General features: G+C 36.8%; 2 protein-coding genes across 3 annotated transcripts in view; one reads left to right on the top strand and one right to left on the bottom strand.

Moving 5' to 3' along the window:
* Positions 1-9,353, top strand: part of FILIP1L (filamin A interacting protein 1 like) — a 45,377-nt gene extending 36,024 nt beyond the window's left edge. The window contains exon 3 of the mRNA XM_039856944.1: positions 6,916-9,353. Coding sequence (XP_039712878.1) covers positions 6,916-7,107 — 192 coding nt within the window. The 3' untranslated portion in view covers positions 7,108-9,353. The remainder of the gene's footprint in view (positions 1-6,915) is intronic.
* Positions 1-16,415, bottom strand: part of CMSS1 (cms1 ribosomal small subunit homolog) — a 334,196-nt gene that overhangs the window by 316,917 nt on the left and 864 nt on the right. The gene's annotated exons all lie outside the window — the stretch shown is intronic.

Here is a 16,415-nt window from a genome sequence, read left to right as displayed (position 1 = left end):
ACAAGTCTGTGTAATCTGTCTGCTCAGACCAGACACAATGGCCAAGGGGCCAGGATTTCCTCTCTCTCAGCTAACCAATCAGTGCTTGGATAATGGTTCACTGTGCATTGTTCAAGTACTGGAAAGAAATGCCTCCTTAGGGGGCTGCTCTCAGAACTAATTATCCTTATCAATTAGTAAGATCAGCGGCCTAGTGTAAGGGATGGAGGCATGGGATAGGGCCCAACAAAACTCAATCCTCAGGCTCTGGGAAAGTAATGTAGACGTACCCACGGTGATAAGAGTGATAGGTGAGGAAGAATTAACATTTTCTGCCTGGGCTGGCTCAGTCACTTAAATGGCATCGACGGTTTCTCTACGAAGAGTCTCTAAATTTTCAACATCTATGAAACAGTTCCACATGGAAGGTCAAACTACACTTCAAACTAAGCATGACCCCACAAGGCAGTGCAGTGCCACTCTGTCTCTGCCCTCCCCCTTTTATTTGTGCTACTTCTGCCCAAGTCCAGTGTTCAGTACAAATGATACTGTAAAACGGTTAATCTATTACATTTAACCCCTCACCTCTCTAATCCAACCTTCACTAGTGTCATTAGTAATCTTTCTACCACACCGTCCTGATTGTGGCAATTCTGCAGTACCCCACAAAACAGCACTTAACATTACCGAGTGCCCAAAGTCCAAGCCTTCAACCAGGCCTCCATCTCTCAGCTCATCTCCTTTCGAAACTCTGCACATACCCTGCACCCTTACCAGCACACAGTATTGACCATCCTCGCAAATACCATTGGGCCTTCTTACCCTGTACCTTTGCTTATGCTTTTCCTAAAGCCGGAATGCTCTTCTTTCTTTGTTCCTCATACTGAAATTCTACTCCTCCCACAAATGCCGCTTGCTTCCTCTGGAAAGCTTTCCTCATTTTTGATGATCTTCCTCTGAGTTTCCCAAACTCTTTTCTTTGTATCTCTATTACAGCACTTCATTTTGCCTCTTGTTATAATCATTTGTTACCCTTCACATACTGTAATCTCTTTAGAGCAAGAATCAGCTATCATTTATTTTTGAAACTCTTATACCGGTATTTCTCTAAATGTAGTCAGCAATCACCTTTATCAGAATCATCTAGGACTCTGCAGATTTCCCTATCCCAAGACCAATTAAGTCCAATGCAGGGAATCTGCATCTTAACAAGCTCCCCAGTCGTTCTTGGACACAAAGTTTCAGAACCACTGTCCTACATTATTCAGGGCTTACACAGTGCTCATAGTAGGTGCACACAAAAAAAGGCTCACATGGCTAACAACACACCTGGTGGCCAGAGCAAACTAGCATTTGTTCTTTTCTTAGAATCACAGAATGTCAGGGACAAATGACTTCAGAGGTGATAAAACTACTTCAGTTTTCAAACAATTAAAAGATATGAAAAGACTATAGAAAATTATGTGTCTTCAGGTGAAGTCTAAAAAAGAAAGACAATAACCAAACCAAATAGAATAAGGAGGGAAAGGATGTGTGAAGGGTCCTTTTCTGGGCCTGAGGTGGTTAGAAACACAGCGTAGGAATTGGCATTGCTTGTTCAGCAGCCTTAAGTCCCACCATAGTAACATATCTCCAATAATTAATCAAAGAGAAGGGAGAACAAGGGATACAGCAGGAAAACAAGAAAGGTAAAATAATCAAAGATAAGTTGTGATTTGATCAAGAAATAGGTGTCATTACGAAGAGATATAAAGAAAAAGACAAAGATGATTATAATGCTGACATTAGTAAAACTAACACTCGTCTGGCACTTTGGATGTGCCAGGGACTTTCCTACACAATATCTCTACTCCCAAGAACTTGCTAGTAGGTGTTCTAATCCCCCTATATGGACTACAGATGAGGAAACAGATCTGTACAGGCTAATTGGCTTATTCAAGGACACACAGCTAGTTGGTGCCAGAACCAGAGTGGAGGCCCAAGTCTATTTGGCTTCACAGTCAGTACCCTAGCCACTAAGCCAAGGCTGTTGTAAAATATGAGCTTTCAAATGATTAAAAATAATTAAATGAGTGCAAATGAAGAAATGAGAAAGAAGAAAGGGGGAGGAGTATGAGAACCCCAAAAAAAGAAAAAGAAAAAAGCTAAGATGAAAAACCTTACAGATAAAAAAAAAAAAAAAAAAAGGTGAGGGGGAGGCGATAAACAAGAAAGACAACATTTTAAGGTCTGTATCTTTTATTTTAACATACTATTTCTACATGTGATGTTATGTGTCTGGGCACAAAATGGAAGCAACTGGGGTTAAGGATTTTTCAAAACTGTATTTCAACATTTATTTTTGGATTTCCCTCACCGCCCATGGTGTAATTACCACGGAGAGACTGGGAGGTGACTAGGAACAATCACAAACCATGTTACATTAGAAAATAAGGGCATCAATTTCCTCTAACCTTCACCTCAGAAACTAGACAACTCTTTAATATAAATTATAGCACTGCAACAATATTTAAAACCAAATGTTCTCTCACAGGAGGTTAATGGGAATGAGCTAATCAAATTGCAGTTTCCTTCTGAAGGATCTCTTGCCATATAAAACTATAAAATCTGTAGTGATAAACTTTTACTGTATAATGAGAAAATTCTAAGAAAATTGAGAGAAAAAAGCCAAGCAGCATATGAAACTGGGCTGTCTGCCAGATTCATTATCTGTTATTTCTTTTTTTTTTTTTTTACAAATTAGCAGTGACTTACTAAACAATACAAAAGAAGGCAATAATATTTCAAAGATATTTTTCCTCCAGTTTAGCATTTCTTTTTCATCACCATATCTATCATCATTACTTAGGCACTTTCCCATTACACAGAGACAAAAACAAAAATACAAAACACTGTCATTTTGATAACACCCAGCCTTGACCAAACATTCCACAGCTGGGTCCCTGAGGGAGTCAGGCAGCCCTGAATCAGCCCCCTCCTCTGCATCACTCCAGTGACCTCAAATCAAAACGATTCAAGGTCTTTAGGAGTCTTGAGCCTTTCAACCTCTAGAGCTAAAGTTGTAATGAGGGCCCCGCAGTCCCTGGAGACAGGAACACTACTGAAGGAACACTGCTTTCTTACACAATATGTTGCCAGTACATCTCCAAAAAGTTCAAAGCATTTACACATCTAATTTCATTTAGAGAAAAGGAAACATCCTGACTCCAGCTGTCTAACTAGGATCTGATAACTTTACCATAAATGCCGACTTTGTTCAAGTATATTTTCAGATGTTTGCCCTCCATGATAATGTGAAAGAGCACAAGGAGCAAGTAAAAATCGGGCTATAGAACTAAGACTTCAAATGAAACTGAAAACATCCTCACCTCTCTATGCTTCCTCTGGTCACTAAAATTCACTGTCATCTAATGACCTGCTGGAATGAGAAAGCCTTGTAGATAGCTTGGTTCTTTTCAGAACCTATGAACCAAATAAGCTAACATTTTAAGAATTTAATGAATACATTCCACAAACATACTCCTTTTCTTTCTACTGCTCCCCACACAGAACCAATGCCTCTGCCTTATTGAATTCAGCATCCTTCAGATTTGTAATCCATTCCAAATCTCAATCTCCATGTTGAACTGAGTTAAACATTTTTTTAAAATCTTTTCTTCTATGAATGAGCTTTCCAACTTCCTTAATCTACTCCAAGACATCTGCTTTCTGATGAAACCCAGAAGTCTCCAACTCTGAGTAGAACATTCACTGTGTGGTCTTAAAAGGGCCATATGCATGGAGTCCTCTTTCAAGATGCACTCCATATTTGGATAAAATTTTCTTGGAGCTATTTGACATAATGTTCTATAAAAATGATCCAAGAGATGACACATTTTAAAAGTCCATACCTCATTTACTGAAACATGTCCAAGTGTAAAATTCGACAAGAAAAAAAAAAAAATAGGTCTTTTATTTATTTATTTTTTTTAAGATTTAGGGTTATCCTAATAAAATAACCAGTCTTTGCTGCCATCTAGAGGTAAAAGCTATGTAGTGAAACCAGAGTTATCAAGAAAATACAAAATGAACTTGGCAGCATCAATGGTATAGAAACATTGGGAGCCCAATAACATTTGGGCAGCTGACCACCATCCCAGGCCACACTATCTTCATTAACACATATCAGTACAGCTTAAAAGAAACAAGCCTGAGCAAAACCGTGTTCCACTCCAATTGGTTTACTAGATTTCAGTTCTAAATAGCCTGTGGTGCTCATTAAAATTTCTCATGCCCATATCTCACTCCTAGTCAATCTGAGACAGCAGGTTCTGACATGGGATCTGGGCATCTGCAGCGGTTTAAAAGCCCCACAGGTGGTTCTAATAAGCATCCAGGAAAACAGTGGGCCATGAAGCCCTGGTCTCTCAGTGTTAAACCTCCCACACCCAGGCAGGCCAGAGTCCAGGTAAAAGAAAACTTAAAGCTTACATTTAAAGAAGGTACAACTATGAGAGTTTCTCAAAGTGTGGCAGGCTGACCACCAGCAGCAGATGAATCACCCTGAGAGTTTATTAAAAATGTGGATTACTGGTCCTATCCATAGATGAATTATAATTTCTAGGGGTAAGACCCAGGAAGCTACAATTTAAATAGGATCCCAACATACATTTTTTTGTTCACTAAATAGGTAGACCCAAACTAAATCCTGACAAAATTAAAGGACATCACATAAACCTATTTGGAAAGGCTATTATTAATGCTATGGTCACAAGATCAGCTGACTTGAATTAGTACATCCCTGGTGGTTTGGACAATATGGTTGATGTGTGCAGGAATGTTCTGATATCTGAAGTGCTTTCTTCCTTTTTTATCCCTTAATATAACTCAGTGTTGACTTTTCTAATTGTATACTTATTATAGAAAATGTAGAAATATAGGAAATATAAGAAAAATAAAAATCTATAACTCCACTAACCAGAGTTAACCACTGATGGCACTGGTGTAAGTTCTCCCAGTATTTTCTCTTCAAATATACATAGTTAAAGCATGTATATACTTTTTAAACCTACTTTTAACATTTCTGAATAAACATTTTTGTATAACTTCAGCAGCATCATTAAAGAAAGCATAATATTTTCATGTGATTATACGGTATAATTCATTTACTCCACCCTGATTGTTGGAGTCTTAAACTGTGTCCATTTTTCATCGTTATAAATAATGCTAAAACAAATAGCCTTGTCTGCATCTCTGATTATTTCCTAGAAAAAATTTCTAGCAACAAAATGAATGAGTTACAGGGTGGGTGTGAGTTTTAGGGATCTCAAAACATACAACTAAACTACTCTCTTAATCATCACTGAGGCTGTCCCTCTCGACAAACCCTTATTGGGCACTGAGTTTTATTATTAAAAAAAGAAATAAGCTCTGCCTATTTTGGCATTGAGACCATGAGGTCAGGTTAAAAGGAAGAAATGCCATTTAGATAAGAAGGAGACTGAATCAGAGTATCAACATCTGATTTGCTATATTTAGGATTAAGTAAGAAAAAATAATGTTAGTAAGAACACTAAAGCCCAGTCTTCTAGCATCTAGGCACAGAAAAGATTGACTAAATGTACCAAAAGAAAGCATATTACCTAAATAGTTTATCCTTAATTGAAAGACTCATATTTTGGGCCAATTATGTGTAGTGTTTATATAAAAATCTAAATATGGTTGCTATAAAAGTTAGAGGGCATTTTAAATAAGTGAATGTTTACTTAAAGAGATACAGGGACTTCATTGTACTTTATCAGTACAATAAAGTGTGAAAACAAATTTCTATAGAATGAAAAATATAAATATATTCTATAGAATGAAAAAAAAAATATAAGAAGGGCTCCCATAAAAATAGTATTAGAAATCTATGATGAAAACTACAGTGCATTTTTAAAAGATTTATATTTTTGAGCTCATAGCAAGGAAAGGATGATGCAATCAAAGAGGGAGATTAATAATAACCAATTGTGGACTACAATAGAAGAGCTAGTTAGCTGAGACTTTTTTTTAAATCTCTTTAACAATAAATATTCTTATCCAAGAGTATTTTCCCTTAATAAATAAAATCAGTATATTTCTAAGTGAATACGAACTCAATCAAGTCTTCGATCTTCACATTCCACAACCCATGCTCCTAGTCCAAATCATTTAACCTATCTGTGAGTCCTCTCTCACCCCTCATATGTTAACAGTGAACAAATATTAATATAATTTTACCTCTATAATACATCTTCCCCCAATCAATATCCTTACTACCCCCCCACCCCCACCCACCACTTACAAAGTGTCTATAGAATTGGTAAGTTTCTCTCTTTGGCTCGAGTCTACATTCCCATCCCACCTTTCAAATACAACCTAAGTTGAAGTTACTTCATTTCTCAACTGTCCAATTTCCCGCCTCAGGGACATTGCCAAAAATATTCTCTCATCCTACTGTCAAAAGTATTTCCTTACTCTGGAATACCCTTCCATTCCTGCTGTTAAAAACCCAAAAAGTCTTTGGAGGCCGAGGTCAAATCATGCTACTTTCTTTATGAAGCTCTCTTAGACTTTTCAATTGAAATTAACATTTCTCTGGCAATCTATGACCCTTTGAGATTAATTTGGGACAGTACTCTTACATATCTCCCATCTGCGATTGCCAAAAAGCAAGAAAAATAACTATTTATCTTTATATTTAGTACCAGATATACTGTTGAAGGCCTTGCACATAGCACACGTTCAACATATGCTAGCAGAACTGCTTTACTGAAAAAATTTTGTTCAACTTGATAATCTTTAATGTGATGTGTCCCCACGACATAGTGATTTCAAAGAAGCCAAACCCTCCAAGCTGATTCCATGTCTTGAACAATGTCGGCTTCTCCACAAACTGTGCCATTAACTACCTTTTGTTCTTCTGTTTAATTCAAGATCAAGGACGTATGCAAGCAAAGAATCCCAACACGGATCCCTAAACCAAAATCCACAAGCATGACTAAGCTTTCCCTTAAAACTTCCCCAGGGCCTATGGACAAGCCTATTCACCACACTGGCTATGAGAAGCTACACATCGTAAGGACTGTCACTTCCAACACTTTCCTCCACATGGGAGGGAAAAGGTAAGTCACGCCAATGCACTGCCTGGATATATTCACCTACAGAAATACCTGCAAAGCTGAAATTACCACTATGGAAGGCCAAAGAGAAAGAATCACCTCTCCAGGAAAGGGTGAAACAGCAAACTGACAGATGGTTTATTCATATGTTGCTGGACCTGGTGAATAGCATACTGAAAGAGTAGTACATTAACAATTATTTGACCTACATATATGTAAATGCATACACACACAATCACAGGCCCCGACAAACCCCCCAAATCCTTCTAATTCCTCATCCCAGTTTTAATCCAACCCAAAATTAAATTATTTATCATTACCTTGAGATAGGACTGAAATCACTAGAACAGTACAAAAGTTTTCTGGTAAACCCAGAAGTAATCCTTCATTCCATATTTTGCTAAGATGTGCTAGTGAGAATTCCTAATCTGCTTCAAGAAAGTCATATTATTTCCATAAAAATGGCAGGACAATTAAAATCATATATAAGATCTAAAATTATGATTTCTTTATGAGCAGGAGAAAAAATAAGTGGTAATTTTTAGTTACAAGGAGGAAGGGAGCTACAAAAATAAATAATAGCCGAATATATCCTTTGTGTGGCCTACCTGACAATCACTGGTATAATGTACACACCTGACTTCTGGCACTTAGTCTTCTGTCCCATTTTTCTAGTAAGTTTCTCCCACTGTATACACCAGACCATGGAATCATATTGCTAGGTTTGTAAAGCAAACCATTTTAGATTGGTATTGCTGCTTTCTATAACAATCAGTGCATTTGAGAATCAAAGGTCACTAATATTGGGATCTTTTAGGGAGATATGAATCATCGTCCTGGGTGTTAAGAAAAATTATCATTTCATAGAACATCTCTTCCCTGAATCAATGCTATAGAAAAATCAGTTGATTCAACAAAAACTTGGCATCAGGAGACCCAAATTCCAACACTAACTTTTCACTCATTTGACAGAGCCTGGCATTCATCAGTTGAGGCTTTGAATTTTTCATATGTAAAACAGGAGAGCTGAAGAATTCTTCAGATCTCTTCCAGTTTTGATAACCCATGAGTATGTCCAATTACAGAATGCTGAATTCAACCAGTCATCTACAAGGCAGTAAGCTAAAGTAATTCTTTTCATGACACTGAAAACTCTCTCACTGAATCACGAAAAAGAAGTGCTGATAATTCAGTGTGGACAGAGTAACACAATGTTGTTTTAAGACAGGCATTTTTGACACAGAGATAGTTATAATTCAGGATAAGTGAGAAAAAGCTTCAATTGGAAGAAAGAAAAAAAAAAGAAGAGCAAGATCCAATGTTCTCTGTGACTCTACACTGAGAACTGGAGGCAAGATCCTGGAAGAAATCCTCATGGCTAACGACAGTGCTTTGGCAGAGCAGGAATGAAGGAACTGCCATTCTCCACAATTGTCCAGTCAAACCTGCTTCGGTGAATTGATGCCACTGTACAAACACCCTGGCTCACTCCAATTTCAAGGAGGAGGAATAGGATCGGAAGCCTGGACAGCACTGAGCTACGCAAGCCAAAGAGAGGGATGATGTGCAGCAGTCCCAGCGGGCAAGTGGCAGAGGGAAATGGTGGAGAGGCCAGATGAATTAAAAGTCTGAAGTGGAAAAGTCTAAGTTAAAGGGAAGCAGTAAGAGAATAGTGGAAGGAAATAGACTACAAAAGGTGATGAAGCTGCGACACCAAAAATAATACAAGAAAGACTGTTCAGAGGGAAGTGCGGGGCATTAACAGGTGGATAGGGGAATGAGAAACACTGAGTAAGGAACTTAGCACTGTGACATAAGCAGGTAATGTTAAGTGAACAGAGGATGAGTGAATGAAGAAGAGAAGGGCTATTCAGTAAAGAATAAGTGAGAAACTGTGCTAAGAGATGGCAAAGGTGTATGACAAGGTCAGGAAAAGCAGTTATGCTTGGAGACTTCGACACTGTTAATTATACTAATAGATAAAACACTAGACATCCTATAGTGAAAACCAAACAGACTGAAAAGAATTTTAAAACAGGAAAAACAAGCACCAACAATAATCTCAGAAAAACAAAATGCCCTGGAAATGTTTTACTTTGAAGAGGAGCACAAAATATGTTTTACATTAGAGATTCCAAAATTGCTTCCTCCTATGTCAGGGGATTTCCTAAAGTACATTTTCATGCCAAGTTCAAGAGCAAGCAACTAAAGGGAACAAGATTTCATACAAAGTATCAAAAAAAAAAAAAAAAAGTAAATGCAAGCAGCAGAAACCCATCTTTAAACAGTAATATAGTTCTAATTCCACAAAAAGAAAAATCTTTAAACTAACAAAGCCTATTTTAACAAAAGGATTACCAACAAAAACCATACTTATTTTAAGCAATATGTAATACAATGAAAATACATAAACAACTAAGAACTGGGAATACTATTTGTTTGGAGTTCAATAAAATGGTGTTGGGCCTAAAACACAACTAAAATATAAAGAATCCAGCCTCCTAAGCATAATCCCGTTTCTGCAGAAAGGTGGCCCCTCTGGATAATAAATATAAAAAAGCTAACATAAAAATTCTAAGGTGACTTTATTTAAATTTTAAAAAAGCGGATAAAAAATTCAAATAAATGAAAACAAATCCAATATTTAACAAAATTTTTAATAACCAGATACTTGTATGCTGGAGTCTTTCCTCAGCTCTTCATTTATTTAGCTTTAGTGATTTCAGAACTAATCTCCTTGTACCTGTTTGAAATAAAGGGTAGGCATACCTTGTTTTATTGCATTTCACTTTATTATGCTACACAGATGTGTTTTTTTACAAATCAAAGGCAAGACCCTCCAATGGCAAAAAGATTACGACTCACTTTATTGCAATATTTGCTTTATTGCAATGGTCTGCAACAGAACCAGCAATATCTCTGAGGTGTGCTTGTATCTGATTTTAACAGGAATGTGACTGATCTGATATATGACTGATAATTATGGACTAAGTAACAGAATAATTGATGTAAAACACAACTCTTTCTGGGGCATGTTTAAATTCCTTCTTCTGGGGACACGTGAATACAACTTGGGGTGGACTATGAATGTGGGGCAGGGGTCTAAAGACTGTGGCCTGCAGGCCAAATTGAGCCTACTGTCTGTTCTTCAAAAGAAGAATACTTTGTGAGATGTGAAAGTCACATGATATTCAAATTTCATTGTCCACAGATAGTTTTACTGGAACACAGCCACACTGGTTTCTTTACATCTTTATTGTCTATGGTTGCTTTTTTGCTACAATGGCAGAGTCAAATAGTTGCAATAGTAACTAACCATCTGGCCAGCAAAGCCTAAAATATATACTATATGGTCTTTTACAAAAAGTTTGCTGGCCTCTGGTCTCATGCAAAGTAGACTGACATGGAACTCAGGAACAAGAGCTTAAGAAAAAGTTAAACTACTAAATTTTAAAAGTAATACTAGTAATTTAAGAACTTAATTAAGAATTCTATAAAATCTGATGAAAATGGGGAAACTATATTTCAAGCTACTTGTGATACATTTAATAAAATGTATAATTCTATGAGTGCACTAGAGTGTTACAATTAAAAAACATCATGTAAGAACAAGTCAAAGGATTTATGCCACAAAATAATGTAATATGTTACTGTCGAATCTGAGGAGGTAAACGGATGTAATTCCAGGCCTTCCAAATTCCTGATATTTTTCAAGAGGTTCATGGACATTTAGAAAAATTACAGAACTACTGTACATGTGATTTGGAGAAAGATGTGTGAATTTGTACCTTAAACTTTCATAACTGTTGTCGAGCCGCTTGTTTAATCATTTGCAAGAATCATGGAAATTGTATACAGTAAAATAAAAACAACCTATGAAGGTTATCCGTGGGTCCGTATGTTACAGAACGATGACTAATAACGTAGTGCTCACTGTCTCTCCATTTTCCTTCCTCTCACCTTTAAAATTTTATCCTGCTTGTTTTATGCCTGCCCCTGAACATGTGCCTTACAATAATATTATTTGCATTTTGATTGACCCACATCAGTGTATAAATCCCATAATGTAAGCAGTTTTTCCCTTTAATTTCATTACAATGTCTAAAATAGGGCCAAGGACAAGAGCTCAATAAATGATTTCGAAAATGACATGCCCTAAAGTTGATGCTTTGTTGCGTGTTATCAACATCTACTGTAAATATTCCAGGTCTGAGTTTTATGTAGAGGAAATGCTTTATAACATCTACTATGCACAGCTGCCTATAGGCAAAATCAGTACTGTAAAGGCCTAACTTTGGTGTGAGAAAGGGAAAAAGAACACAAAAACCTGAGTTATTCAGGTTTAAAGAAAAAAATCCAAGGTGTTCCCTTACTTCGTCATTTCCAGAAGGAATTCAGTATAGATAAACCAATATGATTCGAAGGAGATACTATAAAATGATATTCCCCAAAAAAGTGCAATGCTCATTTCAGCAATTCCTAACAAAATGTCAATCACATTGATTCTACATGACAAGAGCTGTCACCTGTAGGAATTATCAGCTCATTTACAAAGCAAAAGTCTGAAGTCCCCTTTCAAAACATAATTGATAAAACTAAATCCAAATATAGTTACAATAAAATGTTAGTAGACACAGTTGTACAAGGATTTCTACTGTATTTTTGAAAGAGAAAAGCAGCATCTGCCAAATCTGTTAAAAGCCTATGCAGAATTTTAACAACTCTTCCAGTGGACCCATTTTCTTTAGATGTGGAAATTCTATACTGAAGTCTCTAAGATGTGGCTATGAAATATTAACAATTAGTTACCTAATGAACGAATACTTAATGAGTGCCTTCTATGTAGCCAGATACTACTCTGGGTCCCGAGGATACAGCAAAGAACAAGATAAACAAATCCCTGGTCACGTGGAGCTTACATTCTAGTGTGAGGAGACCATAACAATTTCACAAGGAAAAAACAATTGGTGATAAGTGCTCTGCTGAGAATTACCATAATGAGATAATGTAAAAGAACAACTGGATGACTACACTCAACTAGCAGACCAGGAGGTGCTTCTCTATTGGTGATGTTTGAATTGAAGTATTAATGTTAAGAAAAGGCTAGTCATTTGAAATTCAGAAGGAGAGCTCAGAAAGGAAAAGAAACAGCTATTGCAAAAGGCTAAAAGGAATGAGCTTGGCTTGTTGAGAGACAGAATTAAAGCAAATGTGGCTAGGACAGTGTAAACCAGAGAGGAGTAAGTAGTAGGTTTGACAGATAACTAGCCATGGCAAGTAACCTGGATTTTATTCTGTGTGTCAGGGGGAAGCTACTGGAGAGTTTAAGCAGGCCTGTGAGTCCAATTTCTATTCTAAAAGGATCACTCTGGCTACTTATTGAAGAGCAGTCCAGAGGGGGACAAGACGGAAACTGGGCACCCTATTAGAAGCTTACTGCCATGGATAAGGAAACAGAGGATGACAGCATGTGCTCTGATGGAGTTAACAAAGAAGAAAAATTGTGGGGGGCGGGGGGTGTGGAAGTTTTAGGATATGTTTTGGGGTAGAGACAAGACTTGATAGATCAAATGTAAGGAGTGAAGGAAACAAATGAATAAATTAGATATTCCTAGGCCTGCCTGTTTGTGAAACTGAATAGCTGGCGATTTAATTTACTGAGATAAGAAAGTTTGGAGGAAAAGCAGACTTGAGAATAATTCAGTAGTTGGGTCTCATTTACATTACATGTCCATGAAATAAGTGAAAACTTCAAAAAGACAGGCAAGTATGTGAGCCTTGTGCTCTATCATCAAGTTTGAGTTCCTGGCAAAGAGATGGTTATGAAAGTCTAATGGTACAACCTGCTTATTTGTATCAATGTTCTTCAGAAGGGTAAACTTTGGAAGACTAAGAGTTCATAGACATAGGAGTACAATGATGTATATAAACAAGGGTTTATAAGCTATGAGTCTCTTTAAATAGATAACTGTTATTTTAGAGATGAGACTCTTACCACTGATAATTAGAATAATTAATTATCTATGAGAAATTTAAATACAGATTGGTTTCAGATTGCCTGCCTATGAATGACAGCCTCCCCACTTACCAACTGAATAATATTGGGCAAATCGCTTAACCATTTAGTACCTCATTATCCTTGCCCTAGAAAATAGGGATAACAATAGTTAACTACCTTATGGTGTACTTAAGAAGATTAAATGAGCTAGTACATGTAAAGCAATCAAAACAGTATCTGTCACATAGTAGGCACTCAAATGCAAGTTAGTATTATTATCTGCAGTCTCCCACACTATACACAGAAGTGTCTTCACACTTCAGTTTTCTAGATGCTTGGTAAGAGATGGCATTGAGAATTTAGAACGAACTAGGGAAGCATATAAAAAATCCTCCCAGAAGAAGTGGAGGCTAAGAGTTTTGCAGATTGCTAAAATCATCCTATTTAAAAGTAAGCCATACATTTGCCAGTCATTCCTAAATCTGTATCTCCAGCCCTGACCCAACCCTGGAGCTCCATACCTAGCTGCCTACTGGACACTTGACTTGGTAATTTAATAGACATGCTAGTAGAATTAAAAAGGGGAAACAATCAGTGTCCTCTTCAGTCAGTGAATGATCAAGTGATCATCTCCAACTGCAGAAACTCTTGACTCTGCTCCATAAGCCACAAAATCTATGCAGTGAACGACATTCTCTGTTTTCAGCTTCACAGTGAGAGAGTCAAAAACAAGAAATCTCAGGCATTGTATCTGCTCATTTTAGCATTGTTTTGCAATCATGATTCTACTGCATGTATTGTTTACAACAAATCAGTTCAAATAATTTCTTAAGGTATGCAGAGAATAAGAAAATAGTGAAATGAGGTGAAATAAAATGTTAGATGTCATTAGATGACTGACTCCTAGGCTTTGTTGCCTGAAGCAGAATGGACTGCACACTCCTCAACAGAGACAACTCTCAGCTGTCTTATCCTGGGCCATGACTCCATTCACCACTGATGATGTCACCAGTAGGGTAATCAGACATCTCAGGTAAACCAGGACAGTCCTAGCGAAATTCTAAACAGCATGGCCTTCCACTCTCAAGTGTCTAGATTGGATGACTAATTATATGTCTACTATGTATATGATCACCAAGAGCTGTACAGCATCTTGCATGTATGCATGTGTTTATTCATTCAGCTAATTATCTACCAAACACTAACCAAATGCCGGGTCTCATGTTGGGCTCTAGTACAATTCAGGATTCTAATATAAAAGGACAGGTCTTGAAGAGCCATAAGATGCATGCAAAAGGGGTCATATGTTGATCAAGAGCTTCAGTAAGAGTCTCTGAGTTACATCCCACATGTAAGAACACATGAGAACAGCAAAAACATAGTATATTCCTTAGACACAGGATACATTAGACAGGTGTTATATACAGTGTAAAACTAACAGATATTTGTTGAATAAATGACTTAAAATGCTCCATTGTATTGTGACCACAGGTATGAACTGGGAGCAGGTGATAAGATGTTTATTTTTATAGGCAAGTAGCAAAATACACAATAGGAATAAAAGCATCACTACAACTATCTTTTCTGAATTAAGGCACTATTTCTCCTTTGCCCTTCAAAACAAAACATGATTCACACATTTTAGGCTGATCTTTCCCTTCAACGTAGGAAGAATCAGCAAATGTGAATTGGTTCAACTGTGATTTCTTCTAAAATAGAATGTTATACAGATTAGTTAGAGAAATTACCAGTGATCAGTAAAGCAAATCTCAAGGAAGCTCTCTTATATGCTCACTTTACCTAAAAATAGTTTAACAAAGCAAAGGCCTCTGACAAATTTAATGTTAGCGATTTTTCAAAGCTTAGTCTTACAGCAAGAAGAAACCTAAGAAGTAAGGTGATCCTGTGGACGCCAACAGATTATCTTGATGGGGATCCTGGCAATTTAGATGAAGGAGGCCATAGCACTTTAAAGTTCTACTAGATTAAATGTTTCGAACTTTTGAACTTAAAAAGATAATCTCTAAGGACCCCTCATTTTTACTGATCAAGATACTGAGGCCCACAGAAGCCATGTAGTAATTGTGGGAAAAGTGTGATTTAGAAAGTCAGGCACACTTGACTAACCTCCTCCCAGACCTCTTCCTTGCTGTGTGTTAAGAATATTACTTTTCTCAGTTTCTCATCTATAGAAATGAAGATAACACTTAGCTTGTAAAGATGTTACAGAGATGAAATAAATTTGTATTTATGAAAACATCTACCACATAATAGATACTCAATACACACTGATTTCCCTCCTGCCAAAGGGAAACTAACTTGAGAGACACAAAGCTGGTGAGGGACAGGAGACAGGACTAGAACTAAGAATCAGGATCCCCTTCACCACTCAAAAAAAAATTCATTTATTTCTTAAATGGCCTCTCTCCTTGAATCATACCATAAAATACAGAGTTTAATGCCTGAGTTATAGGGAGAGGGATAATTAAAGTAAATATGAGTCACCAAAGCCTACAAAGACAAACATGTGCCCTTAAGTACAGAGATACATTTGTTAGAAACAAAGTTGCAAAAGGGTCAGGAAGTTTAATCAAGAAAGTATGACATTGGCTATCTTTTTAAAAATGACATTTAAGGGGTCAAATATGTGGTGGCAGAAAGAAATCTAACCATGGGAGGTGAACACACAATGTAAATATATATGACTTACTGGATTTTGTTAACCAATGTCACCAGAAAACAAATAAATAACTAAGGGAAGAAAAAGAAAATAGAAATTGTAGCCAATTTGAAAAAATAAAAGAAAATAAAAAGTAGTCATCAAAAAATAAAATAAATAAGTAAGTAAGTAAATAAAATAAAAATGACATCTGCTCAGCTTGTACCTGAAGGCTGCCCTTGTGGAAACAATGTTATAGTAGAACTGTGTTGTCTTTAATGACTATTTCACAACTCATATTTCAAGATTAATGTTTGCGGCAAATATTTATCAAGTGTCGATCATGTGCAAGACCCTTTGGACTATACAGACATGAATCAGACTTTGGCTTTGTCCTAAAAAACGCTAGTGGAGAAGAGAGGCAGACTTTGAAGAGTGAGAAAGAATATAATTGTATATTAAGCCTTATGGTACTTGAAAAGGAAAGTTCAAGGCCAGACCTATGGTGAGGGGTTACTTAATGCTATCTACTCAAAGGTAAAATGTCCACTACGTTGACAGTGGGTACACATAGTAAACACTTTTGTGTTAACTGAATTCTAGTTTGTTACTGACACCAACTAGTTACGTGCACTTGTCAAATTACTTAAGTTACTTG

This window comes from Pteropus medius, unplaced genomic scaffold, assembly GCF_902729225.1.
Source record: "Pteropus medius unplaced genomic scaffold, Ma_sr-lr_union100, whole genome shotgun sequence".
NCBI lineage: Eukaryota > Metazoa > Chordata > Mammalia > Chiroptera > Pteropodidae > Pteropus > Pteropus medius.
This window is presented reverse-complemented; position numbering and strand designations above follow the sequence as displayed.